The sequence below is a fragment of the Petaurus breviceps genome, unplaced genomic scaffold (assembly GCF_028583685.1).
Source record: "Petaurus breviceps papuanus isolate PSGF00001 unplaced genomic scaffold, PetGlider_PUasm1.0 77, whole genome shotgun sequence".
In the NCBI taxonomy this organism is placed as follows: domain Eukaryota; kingdom Metazoa; phylum Chordata; class Mammalia; order Diprotodontia; family Petauridae; genus Petaurus; species Petaurus breviceps.
Genome location: NW_027186492.1, coordinates 6,154,579 through 6,171,541, shown reverse-complemented (window position 1 = coordinate 6,171,541; position 16,963 = coordinate 6,154,579). Strand labels below are relative to the sequence as shown.

The 16,963-nt window shown below is 35.8% G+C and overlaps 1 protein-coding gene across 2 annotated transcripts in view; it reads left to right on the top strand.

The window, feature by feature from the left end:
* Positions 1-16,963, top strand: part of UBR1 (ubiquitin protein ligase E3 component n-recognin 1) — a 168,291-nt gene that overhangs the window by 125,397 nt on the left and 25,931 nt on the right. For both annotated transcript variants that reach the window (XM_069105859.1, XM_069105860.1), the window contains exons 37-38: positions 957-1,053; positions 13,380-13,447. In XM_069105859.1, the coding sequence (XP_068961960.1) occupies positions 957-1,053; positions 13,380-13,447 (165 nt within the window). The remainder of the gene's footprint in view (positions 1-956; positions 1,054-13,379; positions 13,448-16,963) is intronic.

The window sequence follows — 16,963 nt, the reverse complement described above, 5'->3', positions numbered from 1 at the left end:
AAAAAAATAAAAAATTGAAGTTGAAATAAGTATTTCTTTGGGGAAAAAGCTTAAAATTTTGGCTAGCTGATATTGAATTATTTAAGTTTTCCAGTAAGTAAATGAATGAAGAGGCATTCATTAATAAGCACTTACTATGTGGCAAGCACTGTGCTAAGTATTAGGGATATAAATAGAAAAAGAGGAGACAGTCCTTGCTCCTAAGGAGCTCATATGCTCATACTCCTAATTGAGGGACACAACACAAATAAAAGAGTTCAGCTGCAAAGTAGATTGGAAGCCCTAGAAGGCCTGAGTGCATAGTGTTTGGGCAGGTGGAAAGGCCCAGGAGTCTTTAGCGTGTATCAGCAAGTCAAATGGCAGTGCCCATGGTACCCATGAATCTGGAAGGCACAGCAGCAGGGCAGATGGTAAGACTTGATGTAGTCGTCTCTCTCACTGCAAGGGTTATGTTTGGAGGACTCCTAGTTCATCCAAGTGGTCTTCCTACCTGGCTTACCCCAGTGGGGTCTGGGTGGCCCAAGGTCCTCAGAGGAAAGTTGATGGGGCATGTAGGAGGAAGGGTTCTCATGATCTGCATGGGGTTGAAGTGCTTGTCACATCTGTAATGTCCATCATCTGGAAACATATCTATCTGTCTGTCTATCACAGATATATATTATGAACTTAAGCCATTTTACAATAAAAAAGTTACTCTTATTTCACACGTGTTTTATATAGTTATGAGCATGCACTTCATCTTAACTATCCAATATGCATATGTCCAGGTATTGATATAGCATGCCTACTTTTCATTTTTAATAATTGTATGTATTCCATCATATACCTCTGTCAGAATAGACTTAGCCATTCCTTTGTTATATTCTTTCCAATTTTCCCATTAGTTTAACATGTATCTTTATACAAATTAAAGCCTTTCTTTTTTGCTCCTTTTTTTCTTCTTTCTTCCGATTTAGCACAGTGGCCTGAAAGCATTAGTGCAGTTTGCTGTGGCGCAGAGGATTACCTCTCCTCCAAGCCTGATACAGAAGCATTTAATCCGTCTCCTATCAGGTAGAGTCTTTGAATTACTTCTGTTTCGTTACATTTTCTGATGCACTTCAGATGATATGAAAATGGATTCCCTGGAAAATAGCATATTCCAGTAATTTAAGGAGATACTTAACAATTGTTATGTTGTTCTTGTTGTTGTTTTGTGTTTGTCCTTCATTCTTGACGAGGAGCATGACATCAGGTAATGATGACATGACTTGTCATTGACTTAGATTTGAGTAAAGGAGGACTTTGCAAGGTCACCAGCCTCACTTTCTCCTCCAGAGCCATCTGGACAATATTGGTGTCTGTATAGCCTGGCAAGAAACAAGTCCATAATGAATACCTAGCTCATAAAGAACTAGACATCTTCCACAAGCACCCAGTTACACCACTCTAAATGGAGAGTTCCCAGAACACTACTTCTCTTAGTCAACTGTAACCAGGGGTGGGGAACCTGTGGCCATGAGGCCACATATGGCCTTCTAGGTTCTCAAGTACAGTGTTTTGACTGAATCCAAACTTCACAGACTAAATCCCCTTATTAAAGGATTGTTCTGTGAAGTTTGGATTCATTCAAAGGGCCAAACTTGAGGACCTAGAGGGCCGTATGTGGCCTCAAGGCTGTAACTTCCCCACCTCTGCCAGCCCATTTAGTTTTTTTTTTCTTATGCATTCTTTTAACTTGGGGCTGCTGACAACTGCAACTATTAGTATTGTCTCTTTCCCATAGAAAGGGACGTGTGTGTGTGTGTGTGTGTGTGTGTTTGTATGTTTGTTTTGAACTGCATTGTTGGTAATTCTGTTTAAGATCCTAAACTAGTTGGTAAATCAAACAGAACTAAATTGAAACCATCAAAATGCCAAATAATAATTTACTTTCAACATTTAGCCATATACCCTTTCTGAGAGTCACACAATAGTAGGACTGGCAGCATACTGACGATTCAGTAATATACTAAAAGTATATACATGGTTCCAAATTGCTACAAAAGAAAAATAATCCTCACCACAACAACAAAAAAAGAAGAAATGCAGATTGGTGTTTTCTTTATCCTCAAATGTTTTTTTGAATACCTGCTATTTGTCCTTATTGTGGTAGGTACCAAAGGTATGGGAATGTAAGCAACAGTTGTCTGTCTTCAAAGGATTCGCTATTGATCTGGGACACTTATATAAAAAGAGAAATTACATTAGATACATTACAAGGTAGCACACACTAAGTATCAGATGAGGAATGCAGAAAATACCATAGAGGATTTAAGAAACAAACATCAATTAGGACTAGAAGAGTCAGAAGAAGTCTCAGAGAAAAAGGCGAGACTTAAACTTTGCCTTGAAGGGAGAAGAAGGGAGAGAATTCCAGGCATAAGAATAGTTATGAGGAAAGTCCAAGTTGTGTTTGCTCATAAGTCAATTTGGTTGGAGTTGTAAGGTTCATGTAAATGTGTGTGAACAAGTTTGATAGGTAGTTAATGGCCTTGAAAGACAAAATGAGAATGGTATTTTCCCTTTGGGAAGTGAAAAGTCATTAAAGATTGGCCAGAAGAGAATAAAACGTGAAAAATTTTGGGTTAGGACAGTAAAGTTGCATGGTTGTGTGTGGATCAGAAATGGTCTAGCATTGAGGAAGGAGACTAGTAAGGAGATTATTGCTGGAGCAGAGACTGAGGTAACAGGCATCTGGTGGTGGGAATTGTGGTAGGTAGAAGGGAGAGGACAAGGTGGGTAGAAAAGATTAAGAAGGAGGAAATGTTAAAACTTTGTAATGGGGGGCGGGAGGAGAGAGAAATGAACGTGAAAAACTAGAATGCAAGAAATTTGACAATACCTAGAGATAATACCAAGGTCAAGAAGGTTTTTCCTTCCATCTTTTTAAACCTAAACATTCCTTGAATATCTCATGTTTCAGTAGTACTATACAAGATGTTGCTTATTTAGAAAAGACAGTCCTTTCGGAAGGAGGAACTTGAATGCTGGGCAAAGGAATTTAAGCATTACTTGGTGAGTAATGGGTAGCCATTAAACATTTTTTTTCACAAAGCTACGTCATTACATCCCAATTCAGATACTTACAGTGTGTGTGATCTTAGGCAAGTCATTAAATTTTTCTGGGCCTTAGTTTCTTTATTTGTAAAATGAGGAGCTTAAATTAAATGGCCTCTTTGGTCCACTCCAACTCCAATTTTATTATCCTAAGACCAGACCAATAAATAAGGAAAATTAGTCTTCCACTAGTATGAAAGATGGATTGAAGAGTAGACAGAAGTCAGAAAGACTTATTAGGAGACTATTACAATCATGTCTTGCCTTTTCTAATGCAATGGTCTAGACAAGTTGTAATGAGGACCTGTACTAGGGAGTAGAGAGGACTGAACGGATGTGAGAGATATAGTGAAACCTCGAGGACATTGGAACTGATTGGATATGAGAGGTAAGGGAAAGGAAAGAGTCAGAGAAAACTCCCAAGTTCAGAACATGGGAGATGGTAATGATGATAAATTGAAGTCATGATTTGTAGCATAATGGCTAGGTGAATAGCTGTGACTAAGTCCAGCTTCTCTGTACCACCTTTTTTTTGTTTGTTTGTTTCAAACAAGTACAAATGTACCAAATTAAAGAACAATTTGTTCATTTATTTATTGATACTTTATAAAACTATCACTTTAATTTCCAAATATTGACTGTCACCTTCCCAAATCCTTATAACAAAGATTTTAAAGGAAAAGTAGTTTAGGAAAACCAGCCAACATGTCAGCCATGTTTTGACATTGTATATAATTCTCCACACTCATAGTCTCCCACTTCTGCAAAGAAGAGATGGAGGTACATTTTCTCATCTCTTTTCTGGGGCCACACTTGGTCATTATAATAACATTCATTTTCAGAAACGAACAGCTTTTTATAAAATGAAACTTTCACAGAAAAGAATCTCTTAGGAAAACTAAGAGACCGTAAGAATGAATAGGCTTCAATAGTGAATAAACAGTATAAAATAAAAGAATACAAGGAGGAACTTCTAGAAGAAAAGAAAATAGACTAGAGTAACAACCACTTTATTTCTTTTTTTTTTTAATTTTTTTTTTTATAATTTTTTTTTTTTTTTTTTTATTTTAAAAATTTAAAATCAAAATTTCTTTAGGTTTTAAATTTTTTCCCCCCCCCCCCCCATGGCGGCTTATAGTCAAGTATAGGATCTGTAAATACTTTCATATTATACATTAGTCAGGTTATAAGGACAGATTGTACCAGCTGGAATGAAAAATGGTAAAGAGGACATAAAACCAAACAAGAGAAGGAAAAAGATCAGATATTTTGCTTCCACCTGGATATAAACTGAGTTCTTTCTAGTTCTTTCTCTGGATGCACATATTTCTCTCCATCATGAGTCTTTTGGGATTGACTTATATCACAGCATTGCTGAGAAGAGTCCAGTCTATCAAAGTTGGTCATCACACATACGTTGTGTCTGTAATTGTGTACAAATTTCGAACCACTTTATTTCTAGAAGAGAAAACAGGTATGCCATAAGATCCTCTCAAATTATAAAAAGTGATATAAAGGAAGGTCTGGCATCTATATGATTGAAAATAATATTGTTAAAGACCTCAAGGAGACTATTTTGAGAATAGACACTATAGAAAAGATGGTAGAAAATCTCACTGAATTAATGGATTCTTTGTTGAATAAAATGCCTTAATCAGTATGAAATAATTTCATAGATAGAATACCAGTAACAGAATAAAGTGACATTTAAAATGATAAAGCTAGAAAAATCTCAGATCTTTACAAACCAAAGCAATAGGGCTAGATTACAGAACTTGGAATAAAAATTTGAAAATTATTGGGCACACAGAAAAAAAAGCAATGATCTGAATTTCATTCTAGAAAATCATTTAAGAAAATTTCCTGGAAGTATTATAAATAGAAGGCAGAATGTACACATTAATAGAATCTATAGGACACTGACAAATAGGTATTTTACTTTTATGGTCATTTAGAAATGCAATTGCCAAGTTTGGCACTTTAGGATCAAAGAATGAATTTTATAAGTAGCCATAAAGAAGCTGTTTTTATAGCAAAAGGCATCAGCTAGGATTGGGAGACTACCTGCAATGTATATTTATAAATACATACAAAATATGAAGTAAAGCAACTGGAAGGATGGGAGAAATTGAAGAGGGGAGCTCATTTTAAGTAGAAAATAGTACTTAGTACTTAAGCAGATCTTTGAAGGAACATATGGATTCTAAGAGGTGGAGGTGAAAAGTCAGAAATAAACAACAATAAGTAAAATAAGAGACTAGAGTGCCATAAAATGAGAAGCAAGGGAAATTGTCCTGCACTCTACACTACCTCCCCTGAAAAAATAAAATATATGCCATTTTGGGAAAAGATGATTCAGTAAGGTCAGAAACTGTCACTATTTACTATGGAAAAATTAAAAAACTGGACACAGCCTTTGACATGTAAATTGACCAAACAGCTGAAACTTAAGGAACTAACCTGGAATTGAATGCAAGTAATGACTGAAGGACAACTCCGTGTTTATTTACATGGACTAAGGAAGTGATAAGGCTGCTATATTTTTTCAGCTCCAGTCTTTGTGAAAACACAAAGGTCAAGAACTTGAGGGTAGAAAAAGAAGATGGAATGAGATCAGTTAGTGAATTGAAGTAAAAGGTAGGGAGAGAATAGGAAAAACTGGAATTTAGATATGCAAGTGAAGATTAATCAAACAAAGACGGGGAGATGGAGAGAGATGGTAAAAGCCCTAGATTAGAGACTCCTGGCTTTGCTACTTGCTATCTGTGTGACCTTCGGACAAATTACTTAGGTTTCTGGGTCTCAGTTTCCTCATCTATACAATAAGGTGGTTGGCCTAGATGACTTTTAAGATATCTTTCCAGACTAAGTCTCCAGTCAATTCTATTCAATGAGCATTTATTAAATACCTATCACAGGCCCTCTGGATACAAAGATAAAAACTAAACAGTCCAAACTTCCATAAGCTTATACAGTACAAGGAGATGTAACAACAGCTGAGAAAAGTAAACATAAAATAGTTGTCAAGGAATGGAGAGAAGAAAATAACCAATAGGAGGCTCAGCCAAGCCCTCTTGGAGAAAGGAACACTGAATGGATTCCAAGAGGCGAAGGGGAGGAGGGAGAATATTCTAGGCTATTTAGAAGAGTTGTCTAAAGACACGGAAGATGGAAGATGGGGTGCAATGTACAAAAAATATCAAGTAGACTATTGTTTTTTAAGTGCAGAATGTGTAAAAGGAATTAATATGAATTTTCCAGAAAGACCAATTGGATCTAATTTGTGAAAAATATTAAATGCCAAATAATAGGATTTGTTTTTCATCCTAAAGGCAATAGAGGAGCCATTGAAGTTTCTTGAGCCTGAGGAGTGACATGGTCAGACTGCTTAAGAAATATCACTTTGGCACATGTGTGGAGGATATCTGGAGGCAGGGAAACCAATTAGGAGGTAGCTGCAATAATCCAGGCAAGAAGTAATGAGAACCTGAGAACCTGAAATAGAATGCTAGCTATGAGAGTGAAGAGAAGGGGATGATATCATAGGTGCTGTGGAGTCAGGAGCCCCAAGTTAGGGCTTGGCTGTTTATTGGATTTGAAGGGAGAGGAAGACTGAAGGAGAGAGGGAGAAGGAAGAGTAGAAGATGACTTCAGAGTTGCCAGCCTAGAAAACAGGGAAGATGGTGGTTCTCTTAACAGAAACAGGAAGAGGAATGGAAGAGATTTTTTTGGGGGGGGGGTAGGGGCCAGTGAGGAGGCAGGGAGATCATGAGTTATATTTTGGATATGTTGAGCATGAGATTCCTGTCCAGGTCGAGATGTCTACCAGGCAATTGATGATATAGGGCTAGAGTTCAGAATAGAAATGACACTTGAATGTGTAGATTTGGGAGTCAGTTACAGATATAATAATCTATTGGAGCTGATGAAATCACTATTGAGAGACTTAAGAAGAGAAGAGTGCTTAGGACAGAACCCTTGGATACCCTAATGCTAGATTGCAGAGGGGTAAGGAGGTGGGTAGGGTCATTTGAAAAATTAAGTTATTAAAGAAATTAATTAAAAAAATTTTTTTTTGCTTTTTGGAGGGCAATTGGGGTTAAGTGACTTGCCCAAGGTCACACGGCTATTTTTTGTGTTAAGTGTCTGAGGTTGGATCCAAACCCAGGTCCTCCTGACTCCAGGGCCAGTGCTCTATTCACTGCACCACCTAGTCGCCCCAATTAATTATTTCAAGAAATTTAACACTGAAGTAGAAGACAGAGATATATAACCTTACTTGGTAGCAGTGGAAGGGGAAAGGGAAAGGTCTGGGATTTTGTTCATTTATTTTTAAGGATTGAGAACATTTTTGTGAGCTGAATGACAAAGTGGAGAATGTGATGTTGCAGATGCCCAAGAAAGAGAATTTCTGCTAGAACAAGGTTCTTTGGAGGCTAGAGGGAATGGAATCAAGCATATAAGCAGAAGGAATAGCTGAAGGGAGCAGAATCTTCTGTTTCGTTTGACCAAAGAGAAGGAGAGAGTGGGTAATTGATAATACCATGTTCTGCCCACAGAATTTAAACAATAAGGCACTTGGAAAGTGATGTGCCTGGTCAAATTTCACCTTCAGTGTTGTGCTCTTTTACAAGAGTTTAAGGTTTCTGGGAATGGAGAATGGAGAGATAGCTGAAGCAAGGTCTCCACAAAATGTGATAAGGGCAGCCTTGAGCCTTTTTGTAGCTAGAGGAGAGTAGCCATACCATCAGAGAGATGAAAGATTCAAGAAAGAGGTGATGATTGAATGAAGTGAAGAAGGCAGATTGAGATAGGATCAAAAGTACAGATGAAAGAGTTGACTTTGGAAAGGGGCATATCTCTTCTTCCATTGGGATAGGAGAGAAGCCAAATGATGGAAAAGTAGTTGAAAATACTCCTTAGAACTTCAGTAGACTTATGGTATATCAGTACTCATTGCACCAGCATAGACCACAATTCTTTTGTACTTTAATAGTATTTATCAGTTACTTTGGCCAAAATTATTCAATATCTACAAAATATAGTTAGGCTATCCCATTGTGACAGACACACAATCCATTGCTGAGTTTGTATTCAAAGCCATTGCAGGTTGTTGGGACTTGTCAAAATTCATATTCATCTTTCCTCTTGCATTGACTTAAGAACCCAGGGTCACCTCTACTCCTTGACGAGACATTTATTTTTTAAAAAAAAATAGATGAAGGAAAGAAAAGGAATAAGAATTTATATAACATCTACTATGTGCAACAGAGACACACACACAGATACACATTCACACACAGACATACACAGACACACACATACATACAGAGACACGTACACTCACAGACACATGTACACTCACAGACACAGAACCAGACACACACACACAAATACTTTTTCCCTCCAAATATCTCGTTTGATCCTCACAGCAATCCTGAGAGGGAGGTGCTATTATCATCCCCATTTTTCAGCTAAGGAAATTGAGGAAAACAATGATTAAGTGACTTGCCAAGGGTCACATAAGTAAATGTCTGAGGTCAGAATTGAACTCAGGTCTTCCTAATCCAAGCCTAGCAGTCTTATCTACTGTGTCACTAGCTGCCTCAAAAATATAAAAGTTTTTCAGGTGGAGAGGAGGCTAAATAAAAGTGTAGGTGGTAAGATCATTGGTTGAAATTCAGTAACAGAAGGTAGGTTTTAAGACTTAACAAAAATGGAGTGGTTTTGGAATAGCCACTTTAAGAAATGTGCTAAGGAGTCAACAAAAGGTGAATAAAAGAATTGTCAGGCAAAAGTGTGGACACATCTAAAGTTAGGTCTCATTAACTTGTGGTTGGACTAGTCTTTGTCTGAGGCAATGTCTTAAGGGAAAGTTTAGCAAATGTTACTTTGCACTGTTATGAAATAATAGATTTAGGAATCAACAAGACCAACTAATTGTTAACTACTCAATTTCTTGACTGCCAGAACTATAACCATCAAATAGGATTGATTATGCAATATATTAAATGGAGAGTACAAATAAATGAAAGTATAGTATATTGTTATTTTGAAAGCATGATTCAGTGATAGCACATAGACTGGAAGAATAACAACAGTTTTAGCCAAATGTCCTGATTTGACAGTGACCTAAATGTAGTAGAAATGAACTGTTGTGAAGAAAAGCCTACTTCCTGAAATTGAATCCATCAGATAAGAGGTTTCAGACTAGATAGGACTGGCATGAAAGCAGTTGAATTTCTACTGATAATGAATCAGAATAGTCCTAGGATGATGAAAAGACAAAAATGAAGGAAGAACCAACAATGACATTGAATGAATATCTGGAAGATCAGTGTTTCAGGTGGTAGAAATTTTTTTTTTTATGTTGGCGTGACTGTGTGTAGAGACACTGACCAGCACAAATAGAAACTACATAAAGATATACATTTTTTAAAAAATAGCTGTTGCCTTGATATATGAATAAAATAGATAACTTGAAATATGTACACTATATTATTTAATAGTAGATATACCAATTGTAACAGTTGCTCTAAAATGTGTTCTGCAGCATAACAAACCACTGAATCAATGCCAAGAATGAAGTGTGAATAGAAAGAGACAAATAAATAACTTTAAGGTGAGAGAGAATCTGAGAAGGCTTAGCCATACCAGAAACTGTCACAGTAATAAAATAAATCTCCTGATACATTCTCCTTAGTTAAAAAAAAAAAGGTAAATATAAATTCTAAAATAAAAAAAAAAATTTGATCTATGTATGCCCAAATTGGCTTCTCATTCTAAAAGATTACAGATAAAGCCCCAGTGCTGTTAGACTCACTTGATATGTTGGTTAGCTCTGCCGAATTGCTTTTTTCCCTTCTCTTTCTCTTTTATTTCTTCTTAGAAGGACTGACTCACTAGATAAGGGAATGATTTGTTTTGAAATGAAGGTAATAAAAACAAAAATGAAAAATTTAAGAAAATTTCTGATTAAAAGAATTTAAAATACATGACTAGTGGGAAAGGGAAGGTAGATATGTAAGAACTTGTGTGCCAGAAATAATGCCTTAATGTATAACATCTGGCCCCTTCCAGCTAATAAAATTGACACGACCTATATACATGCAATATATTTTATTACTATCTTTTACCCACCACTTCATTTAATAAAATTTTTGTTTATACCTTTATGTTCTTCATTTCTAACTATATCCTTCTGCTCTTCTCTATCCAACAATATATTCTTTTTTAAAAAGAAAAACAGAAAAAAAGGAGTTCAGCAAAGCTAAACTGCATCATTGAAGTCCTAATAGTACATATTTGCAGTATTCTACATATAGAATCTCCCATTTTTGCAAAGAACTGAGCAAAGTTAATTTCCTCATTTCTTCTCTGGGGCCAAGTTTGATTATCATAACAACAGAGTGTTTAGTTTTGTTGTTCTTTCTTTTTATCTTTTTGCAGTTACTATGTGTACTGTTGTCATGGTTCTACTTCCCTCTTCATCATTGGTATCAAACTCAAATAGAAATGAAAGCCACCAAATAAAACACAAGGATCCCAGTGGGCTACCTGCTGACTTAGAAAGCTCTATTGTATTTGTATTTATTGTGTTAAATATTTCTCAGTTTAATCTGTTTTGTGATTGTTGCCCTCGGGTTGTATTACTTTGACACTAATGCTCTTCATCTGTTTATGTAAGTCTTCTCATGCCTTTTTGAATTCAACTTGTTTATTATTTATAACCACAGTGATTTTTCATTACATTCTTGTAACATGATTTGTTTAGCCATTCTCGAATCTGTCAGTCGACATTTATTTTGTTTCCAATTCTTGGCTATCACTAAAAGACCTGCAATGAATATTTAGTGTTTATATGACCTTTCTTTTTGTCTTTGACTTTCTTACCCTTCACCCATTCTTCCTACCAAGATATTTTACCTTATTTGAAACTAATGAAACCACTATTTGCAAACTAATCATCTTTCTCTGGTTCCTGAGAGAGATTGATAATATCGGGCTTAAACAAAGGAGAAAAAAGAATGAACTGGAGGAGGAGATAGTCACAGGAAATTGGAAACAGGCCTTTTGATTTGAGAAATATGCCTTGTAAATATTTATATCTATCTGGGATATTTGTTTGTTCAGAGACTTCACTGAATATTGGATCTCTGTCTCTGTAAATTTTTCAAAGCCTTTTTACTTTTATATCAACTCTCTATATTCATAGGATAGAATTTTTATGAATATAAAATTTTTCATTCACAGCCCCCACTTCTTAATTCTATAAATGTTATATTCCAGTTTCTGATTGTCTCTTGTGATTCTGAAGTACAGAGTTTAGAATCAGAAGAGTCAGGTTCAGATTTTGCCTATGCCACTTACTATCCCTCTGACTTTGGCCAAGTCATTTGAAGCTCTCAAATTTCTTCAACTCTATAATGAAGGGTTTGGATTGGATGACTTTTTACAATCCCTTCCAGCCAGGGATAGCTAGTAAATGTTTAATAACCTTTAGCATTCTGCGAGGGAAATATGCATGTGACATAATTTAAAGTTTAATTTTCATTTTTAACATTTTCTCCATCACTTTCTTAAGACTTGAAATCAACAAAACAATAAATCAAGTCCTGATTTGTAGCATTTGCTGATTTCCAAGGAATAATAAATGCTCACACTGAAAATTTAACAATCAGCAGTCACAAACTGATTTAAGCTGGCTCCAATAGACTCTGACATACCCCTGCTTCTAGCTATGTGATCTTATGAACATACCTGATTATTGTTCCATGTTAAAGGATTTCATTCCTTTTTTGGCAGCTTGTATTTTTTCCCTTATGTCCTAGTAATCCTATGACTCTAAGGGCATCCAGGTCCATTATTTAGATGTGTATTTTTCAATATTTTGCATAATTATGTGATTTTCAGAGCCTATATTTCCAACTGTTTCTGCATTATGTATAATTCCGTTTTGTAAAAGTAAGATTATTATTGGTTATTTCTATTGATTTGGGGGGAGGGGTGGAGAGATTTTTCTAATATGCTGTATTGTATGACCACACCAGTGATTTTCTTAATTGTTTATTTCTTCTTGGTCTTTTTTTTTAGCATCTTTTAATTCTGGTTTAGTTTCTTCATATGACTTTTTAACTTTTTTACAAGTTCTTCTTTTATTTGGTCTTAAGATTTTTTATCAGTGCCAGTTCTTAATTTCTTTAAGTATGCTATTTATCCATTTTAGGTTGTCTTTCAGGATGTCTGGTATAGTTTCTTTTAACTTCTCTGTGGCTTCTGATATATTAGCTAATTTAGTTGTTCTATAGTATAGCTTTTTTTTGTGTCAGAACTATGCTTTGGCCATTGAAAAAAATCTGATTGAATAGTTTTCAGACTCTTTTTAGTGTATTGTAAGAAAGAGAAGAAAAGGGACTCTTACATCATTTTCATTTTGTCACATTTTCATTTTGCATCATTCTTCTTCATCATTAATTTGCTAGTCCTCAGAGAAAAGTTAGTTTAAAGGCAACTAATGTTGAGGCTAGAATAACCTCTTTATCTCTACCAGCAGGCACATAGGCCACTACCTGGGGGTTGTTCCTCACCCCACCCACCCCCCACCAGTTACTTCCTTTCATCCTTATTTGGTCTGTTATAAACTATTTTAAAACATAAAAGTGTGTCATAGAAGTTAGAAAACATTGTTTCAAATCCATTTGTTTTTATTCACCCATTCATTCAGCTGTCCATTCAACAAATAACCTGTTCCCTTCCAACTCAATTATCTTGGTTCCTTTAACTTTTATTCTTAGGTTTCATCTTTCAGCCCTAAAATCACCTCAATATCTTTCTCCTGTACCCAGTATAAATTCAGAAATTAGGCATAGCAGTTAATGGTTTAAATGATAAGTGTAAGTCCCATACTTACACATTTGAATAGCATGTGCTCTCTCTCTTTTTTTCTTTATTAAACTAAATTTTTCTTTTACTAGAATTCTACTTTGATGTCTCTTCTTGGTATGGAGGTGACTCTGGGGTCTTGAAGGATATGTCAGTAGTTGAGAAACTTTAGAAATATGAAGAGATTTCAGTGTAAGGTTTGGTAATGACTGCCCAGTTTATTATCTGAAGACCAACTTGACTATGTTCAGAGGGGCCCTGAACTAGACTGTTGACCACCAGGTGACGCATGTACTCATTGCGATCTCCTCTGAGGCTACAGAGGGGTTGTGTTCTGTCAATGATTAAATCACAGATTCTTGGATTATTAAAATGCTAAGTTGCTGACTTAAATTCAATGTGTGTTGTTGTTGTTTTAGTTCTTCTTCCTAACCTGAAATCTGAAGATACACCATGCCTTCTTTCTGTAGATCTATTTCATGTTTTGGTAAGTAAGGACTACCTCTGCTTTATCCTTCGCCAGTGTTTAACCAGTGTGTGAAAGTGACAAGAGATTCTTGAAGATCGTGCCATTCAAGTAAAAACTCTCACAGTTTCTTTCGTACTGGAAAGCATTCATGGAAAATCCCAGGAACAGACCATTTTTGCATTCAGAAGACCTAACCTAACTAAACATGGAGAGGCTTGTCACAAGAAGTCTTAGTGATGAATTCTTTGACCATAGCAATCCATAAAAAAAGAAAAATGCAAAATATCCTTCAGTCATGTGCACAGTCTCCTCTACCTCCCATTTTTGTAGTGATGGTGACAGAAGATGCTAAGAATCATAAAGTTTTTAAGCTGTCTATAAATGCTGGCTTAGATGTTGGTACCATAATTGTGAAAAAATAATTTATTAATGATATCAGAATCATCCTTAAATCACTTATTTTTGTATAGGTAGGACCACTGGCTTGTTAGGTAAAAGATCAAAATTCACTTGAAGTTAGAAGAGAGAATGAGGGTGATTTGACATGTAGTTAAAACAACTCCAGCACATTCTGTTTACACTAGGAATTGACATAAAATTACCAAATGGATAGAGGAAAGGACATCAACACAAATTACAGTCATTTTATATAGACATAGATAAATAGAGAGAGAGAGACAGAGAAAGAAAGGAAAGAAGGAAAGAAGGAAGGAAGGAAAGGAAAGAAAGGAAGGAAAGAAAGAAAGAAAGAGAGAGAAAGAAAAGAGAAAGGAAGGAAGGAAAGGAAAGAAAGAGAGAGAAAGAAAAAGAAAGAAAGAAATTGTAATGAGAAGACCAAAACAACCAAAATATCATCTTACCAGATAGTGGTCTGTTTAGCAAGTACATAGATATGGTAGCCAAGAGCAACACTGGTCAAGAACATAGACTAAAACGTGAAATTTTATGCATTAGTGGAATTATAAACAGTATTACCTCATAAGACAGCGTGTAGTGGTGGATGGAAAAAACAGTTAAAGGAAAGCTTGGCAAGATATCCAACTAAAAAAATATGATCCTAATGGTTTTCAGAATAAAAATGGAAGGAAAACAACAAACTAAAAAAGAAAAAAATCTCCAAAGATTTTTATATCAAACTTTTCACCATCAAGGACAGAGGAATCAATACATTTGTTTGGAATCTATCATCACAGTTCAGAACATACTTATACAGGGAAATAAAAACGGTAATGAAAAAACAGAGATGGGTAAAGCAGCAATCAATTCTCAAGGTGTGTGAAAGAAAGGAAGATACCAAAGATGTGAGAAAAATCTTGGATCTCATTACTAATAAAATATGGTAATCAAGAGAACATTAATACCTTCCAACCCATATGCCTTTTTTTTCCCATCTATATAAAGTTTTTATAAGAATAATTACACACATAATCTTTTCATTTTCATGGTAGGCCACAGCCTTAACATCATACAATTGACTGAAAGATTGTAGAGAATACTAGATCCTACTGTGCTTATTGTTTGTTACTGTTTTGTTTTGGAAGGGGGAAGGCAGGGCACTTGGGGTTAAATGACTTGCCCAAGGTCACATGGCTAGTACATATTAAGTGTCTGAGGCCAGATTTGAACTCAGGTCCTTCTGACTCCAGGCCTGGTGCTCTATTCACTGTGCCACTTAGCTGCCCCTGTTCATTATTTTTAAAAATCATTTGATTTGGTAGAGCAAAACACCACCTTAAAGGCTATTCTCCAATAAGATGTCTCCCATCTCTGTTAAAATGAAATACCCTGAAAGATATAACAACAAAAATAATCTTGCTTGATAACTCACTAATTGTTAATGTCAATCAAGGAATAAAGTAGAGACCTGTACCTGTCAAGTGTTTGCCCTGTGATGGAGGTGATCTAGAACCCAAATCAGAAAAAGATTCTCTGTAGATAGTAAGGTTATCCAGATGCACTTGTTTGTAATTGTCATTGTGTTAAATACATCAAACATTGGGATATTGTCAAAAAGCTCCTAAATACAATACATAGTCTACTAAACGACTTCAATTTAACTAGTCCTAAAGGGGGGAAAATGCCTATTGGACAAACAATAATATGCAGTTATATTTATCCATCAGTGTGTGCATATCCTATACATATCCTGCAAATGGACAGTCTTTTGGGCTTAGAACCAAACAAGAGAGTGTGCTAGATTGCTTTAGGAAATTCCAAAGCTCTTTTAATGATATCAGATTTCTCCCTAAAATGAAGATCTGTTGTTTTAATTCTCATATTCTCCTGGTAATATTATATGAGTGCAAAAAAAGAATACAACAGTTTTCAAAGAACTGAAGTTGAGAATCACCCAGAGAACAGCAGAAAAGCTCCTTCCACTGAGAGTAGTTGTTATGAGGAGGTTGTAACACATCTCAAACAAGAATCATAAAAAGAGGTCATGTAAAGCATGTCATCTGAAACGCATGAGAATGAGGGATAATTGATGGATAGCCTAGGTGCAACATTGATATCCTTGTGTTGTCAGGAGAAATCAAAGAAAACTCTCCACCCCTTCCCTCCTAAATTTGGATAGACCTCATGTAGCAAACTTAAAGAAAAACCAGAATAAGAGGCACACAGGGCAGACAAGCATGGATGAGTTGCTGCTTGCAACATTAGAAGGACTAATCCCTTTAATAAGATTACATATCCCTTCAAGTTTTTTGAATATTTGAGCAGTACAAATTTAAAATATCTCTTTAGTCTATTTAAAAAATATATTTCATTTAAATCTGCATCCTATGTTGAGTAGGATGAGTTCTTGGTCTTTGGCTTGGTTAAATATCTTATTCATTCATTCAACTTTCAGTAAACATGTTAAGGACCTAATTTGTTTTAGCACAATTCACTGTGGTAGTCAGTAAGGGAGATGAAAAATGAAGTGCTTGTGCTTCGTCTAGTTCTGTGTTTTGTTTGTAAGCAATTGGAAGATTCCTTTGGCTGCTGTCATTTAATTTGAGTAAAGCACCTAAATTGATTTCACAATATGAAATTTGTGATTTGGCCCGAAACCACATTATTTGGATCATTTTAGCTTGCCTGCAGAGCAAGCTTTGGATGACAGGTTGAGCTATCCAGAAGGGCAGGAACCTGTAAAGGATAGGAATCAGGTTCTATATACAAATAGCCTGTCAATACACAGGGACTGATGCCGTCCCACTTTGTGCTCCTCACAGACGCTTCCATCTGAGGATCCCTATGCTTCTATGACTGCTGCATGAAACCAAGCTTTCTCTAATCTCTAAAACAGTTTCCTATTCCCACTAATAGCACCCTAATTGAGACTCTCATTTCAGTGTAATATACTGAAAAGAGGCTAGACTCAGGTTCTAGAGCAGCCTCGGTTTGAATCTCACTTCTAATGCTAGCTCTGTTACCATGTTTGTGCCACAGAGCTTCTCTGAACCTCAGTTTCTTCATCTGCAAAATGGAGGTATCATTACCCTCATTTGATGATACCTTGTAGTGCCTGCTTACAGGGTTGTTATGAGT